Raw genomic sequence first — 5,017 nt, forward strand, 5'->3', positions numbered from 1 at the left:
GGGCTGGGCTGGCAAGATGGCTTGGGTTAAAAGCACTTACCTGTTGGGTTAAAAGCACTTACCTGAGTTCAATCCCTGGGACCCATATGGTAAAAGGACAGAACTGACTCCCCAAAGTTGTCCTTATGACCTCCACATGTGGCACACATGAGTGAACACACATGAACAAACAAACAAACAAATAAATGTAGTCTTTAAAAGTCCAAAAATGGCTGGGCATGGTGGCACACCCTTTTAAGAGATAGAGGCAGAGATAGGCAGATCTCTACACAGTGAGTTCCAGGTCAGCTGGGGCTATAGGAAGACCCTGCCTCAAAAAAAAAAAACCCTAACCTAAACTAAACTAAACCCCCAAAACTATAACAACACAGCACCATCACTGCAGTAAGTCCAAGCGCAGAATCCTGTTTTGTTTTGTCTTGCTCTGTTCTGTTCTGCTTTTGACAGGCTCTGGCTACGTGCCTCAGGCTGGCTAGGAACTCATGATCCTCCTGTTTCAGCCTCCCAAGTGCTGGAATTACTGGTTTGTGCCACTTTGTTTGGTTTAACAGAATTCTCTCTTTCTCTCTCTGTCTCTCTCTCTGTCCCTGTCTCTCTGTCTCTGTCTCTCTGTCTCTGTCTCTCCCCCCACCCCCCAGGTGTGCTCATTCTACAGGCTCTACCTTCAAACAAATCCAAGTTTGATCACTCCCCACACCTCTGCTATTATTATATAATAGCTCCAAGTCACAGGCATTTCTAAGATTTAAGTTATTGCAGCATCTTCTTAACCTGTTCCCTTGCTGTCTGTGACTGTGACTACCTGTAATCTATTCTCAACAGAGCGTCTAAAATAGAAACAAGGACACCCAGGACAAGACAAGACAGGTTCTTACGTCTTTAATCCAGAAAGTCTGATACCCACACAGTTTCTCTCCTCCCTCTTTACAATCTATGGAATGTGCCTGGCCCATATCCCCGACCCAGGGACAAGCAGGCTATTGAGCTGTATCTTACATGGGGAATCTTAAACCATAAAGAAGAAACTTCAAGAAAATGGTGTTTTCACAACTAATAAGCCCCAGACCCTTCAAAAAAACCAAGAAAAGACCTGCTCTTTTCTCAGGTGGCAAGCAGCCTGAGTTTCCTGCAATCACAATTATCTCCTTTTTAAAATTTGTATTTATTATTTTTATTTTATGTGTATGAGTGTATAGCTTTCATGTAGGTAGGTGCACCTGTATCATGCAATACCCGAGACGGTCAGAAGAGGGTGTTTGAGCCCCTGTAACTGGAGTTACAGATGGTTGTTAGCTGCCATGTGGGTGCTGGGAATTGAATCCAGGTCCTCTGCAAGAGCAGCCAGTGCTTTTAATCCTTAAGTCACCTCTCCAGCCCCAGAGCTATCTCCTTTTTGTCAACCCAGGTTCTTTCTAATGAAAACAACTTCCTGACACCTCATAGTCACAGGTTTTATTTCAATAACCACTAAGACAAGTTCTATAACCACACGTCCACGTAGTATTACAACTAAAATGATCCTTTTATATCGTTGTTGTTGTTGTTTTTCCGGCTTAAAACGCAAGCCAGATCATGTTACTCATCTCCTCAAACGTTCCTATCTCTAGCCTAAGTCCTTACACTAGCCTGGAACGAGCGATATAGACCAGGTTGGCCTCAGATTCTCAGAAAGATCCACCTGCTCTGCCTCTGGAGTGCTGGTATTTAAGGTCAGCGCCACTAAGCCGGACCTTACATTAGTCTTAATAGACCCACCATGTGCGCCCACCCCTCTCTCTAACGTGAACCTCTATTCACTTCCCCTAGCTCCCTCGAATCCGACTGCGCTATCTGAACGCACAAACTCCTGCCATAGGGCCTTGTACCACACATGCAAATGGCATCTTCCCTCATCCACTTCAGAGCTCGTCACTTTGTGGGTGAATCCTTTCCCGGCTTTGCTCTGATACATGTAAGCTACCACTTCGGGTTCTATCGGCTTTTATCTCCACCGCACTCATCACCACCTTTCACTTATTTCTTTATAGTCTGTATCTCCCATTGGAAAATAAGTTCCAAAAGGGCGAAGAGTTCAATGTTTCATCCACAGCTGTACCGCAGAACCTGGTCGGTTCTCACGGTGTGTTAAATGTAGAACTGAAGCGCAGGGGCTTTACAAGTCTCTACTTACAAAGTCTGAAGGGATGAAATCCTGGACCGCCTCGTCTAGCCAAGTGTCAGATGCTGACAGCACGACTGCTGGGGTCTTACCCCAGGACCGAGTATAACGCTAGCGCTGCGCAGCTCTCTGGGAGCGCTCACCAAGGACGCCCCCTTCCCTTCCTCCCAGCGCAGAGCAGCCCCCACATCCGAGAACGTCCGGTAGGTGCTGGGCATCTCGGTCCTCGCCCTCCACGCCCCGCTTTTGCAGTCGTGACCCTCGTCGGGGACAGGAAGAGAGTCGCCTGTCCTCGGCCCCTCTCCGTACTCAACTCACCCATCCCATGCCAGATCACCAGCGGCGGCGGCGGCGAGTCCGGATGCCCCAGCACCCTGGCCGCGCAACACCAGCTGAGAAGAGAGACAGCCAGGAACCCGCCGGAGCCGGACGCCGCCATCTTGGCCCAGTCACCTGACCGCGCGCGCCCCACCGAAGCCGGCTCGGCGCCTAAAGTGTTCCCCTCCCCCGCTTGGCACCACGCCTGATGAACTGAGTCCGATCTCTAGGACTCACGTAATGGAAGGAGAAAACCAACTCAACTCTTGCAAGTTGTCCTATGACTTCCACATGCCTATCATGAGACATGTGCCCCCACCCAAAAAAATTTATATAAGAAAGGAAAATAGGTTTGGGACCAGGGAGATGGCTCAGTCAGTCAAGTGCTTGTTGCACAAGCCTGAGGACCTGAGTTCAGTTCCTAGCACCGGTGTGTGTGGAGGCACGCACCTGTAGTTCCAATCCTGGGATCTGAATGCAAGAGCATCCCTGCGATGTGCTAGCAGAATCATAAGTTCCAGGGATAGCGAGAGACTCTTGTCTCGAAAAATACGGTGAAGAGCAATTGAGAAAACATGGGGCAGGTCTCATTCTGTGTAGCTGTGGATAACCTTGAACTCCTGAACCTCCTGCCTCTGTCTCCCAAGTGCTGGATTATAGGTTTGGACCACATCTGGTTCATTTTTTTACTTTATACATTTCTTTATGATTTAATGTTTTAAAGATTTACTTATTTATTTTTATTATTTTTATTTTATGTGTATGCATGTATTGCCTGCATGTAGGTAAGTACACCTGGGTCATGCAATGCCCGTGGAGGTCAGAAGAGGCTGTCTGATCCCCGGGGACTGGAGTTATGGACGGTTGTTAACTACCATGTGGGTGCTGGGACTCGAACCCGGGTCTTCTGCAAGAACAACTAGTGTTCTTAACTGCTTAGCCATCTCTCCAGCCACGATTTGTTTTTATTTTATGTGTATGTGTGTTTGTTTGCATGTATGTATGTGCGTCACATTTGTGCAATGCCCAAGGAGGTCAGAAGAGGACATCTGATCCCCTGGAACTGGAATTACAGGTGATTGTTAGCTGCCATGTGGGTACTAGGAACTGAAACTGGGTCCTTTGGAAGAGCAGCTCATGCTGTTAACCTCTGAGCCATCTCTGTAGCCCCTTGATTTAAAATTTTACAGCCAGTATACATAACTTTGTATGTCTGTGTGTGTGTGTGTGTGTGTGTGTGTGTATGTGTGTATGTGTGCTTGCTTGTGTGTATATGGGAACACATGTATGCATGTGCATGTCCACTACTGGGATTACAAACTAGCACAGTTGACATTTTCACCTAGGTTCTGGACATCAAACTCAGATTCTCAGGCTTACAAGGTAAACACTTTACCAACTGAGCTATCTCCCCAGCCCTGTTTTGAAATAGGGCCTCAATCGGATGTGAGTGGCACATGCCTTGAATCCCAGCATTTGGGAGGCAGAGGCAGGCGAATCTCTGTGAGTTTGAAGCCAGCCTGGTCTACATAGCAAGTTCTAGGCCAGGGAGACCCTGTCTCAAAAAGACCCCCGAGGAAAGGAAGGAAGGAAGGAAGGAGAAAGAAAGAAGAAAGAAAGGAAGGAAGAAAGAAAGAAAGAAGGAAGGAAGGAAGGAAGGAAAGAAAGAAAGAAAGAAAGAAAGAAAGAAAGAAAGAAAGAAAGAAAGAAAGAAAGAAAGAAAAGAAAGAAAGGATCTCATGATGTTGGAGAGATGGCTCAGGGATTAAGAGTACTGGCTGCTCTTACAGAGGAACTGAGTTTGGTTCCCAGCACCCACAAAGAAGCTAACAATGGTCTCTCCAGTTTTAGGAGATATGACCCCTTCTTCTGGCCTCCATGGGCATTGCATACATGTGGTGTACTTACATACATTCAGGCAAAACATTCAAACACATAAAATAAAAATAAACAAATTAATTAAAAAACAAAAAATAATAAAAAACCCTGTGAAATGTAAACATATTGTACCTGCAGTGTAGAGACTGGCTCTGTTGATAAATATAGGAGAAGGTGACACTTCCCTCCTCTCTGTTCGTCAGGCACATTTATAAATTATAGAAAAACTGAATGAAGCATAAATAATAACCTTCAAACTTCAGTTCAATAGGAAAAATTAGCCAGTTCTGGATAAAGAGGAAAGCAATTCTGTTAGAAAAACCTCACTTCACAGCACCAAATAAGAAAATCAGGGGCTGGAGAGATGGCTCAGTGGTTAAGGAACACTAGTTGCTCTTGCAGAGGACCCAGGTTCAATTCTCAGCACCCACATGGCAGTTTCAGGGGATCCAACGCCCTCTCCTATCCTCCTTGGGCACTGAGCGGCACAGGTGCATTTACATACATGCAAACATAATACTCATACACTTCAAATAAAAAATTTTTTAAAAAGCATAAAGAAAAGAAAGCTCAGCGTGGTGGTGCACGCCTTTAATCCCAGCACTCAGGAGCCAGAGGCATGTGGATCTCTGGCCAGCCTGGCCTACATAGGGAGTTCCAGGC

General features: G+C 46.3%; 1 protein-coding gene across 2 annotated transcripts in view; it reads right to left on the reverse strand.

The window, feature by feature from the left end:
* Positions 1 to 2,630, reverse strand: part of Ppt1 (palmitoyl-protein thioesterase 1) — a 29,715-nt gene extending 27,085 nt beyond the window's left edge. Inside the window, exon 1 of one of the 2 annotated variants that reach the window (XM_008834271.3) lies at positions 2,477 to 2,630. In XM_008834271.3, coding sequence (XP_008832493.1) covers positions 2,477 to 2,597 — 121 coding nt within the window. In that variant the 5' untranslated portion in view covers positions 2,598 to 2,630. The remainder of the gene's footprint in view (positions 1 to 2,476) is intronic. The other variant, XM_029564106.1, reaches the window with a different exon arrangement.
* Between the last annotated feature and the right edge of the window lie 2,387 nt (positions 2,631 to 5,017).

This window comes from Nannospalax galili, unplaced genomic scaffold, assembly GCF_000622305.1.
Source record: "Nannospalax galili isolate Female #2095 unplaced genomic scaffold, S.galili_v1.0 scaffold1657, whole genome shotgun sequence".
NCBI lineage: Eukaryota > Metazoa > Chordata > Mammalia > Rodentia > Spalacidae > Nannospalax > Nannospalax galili.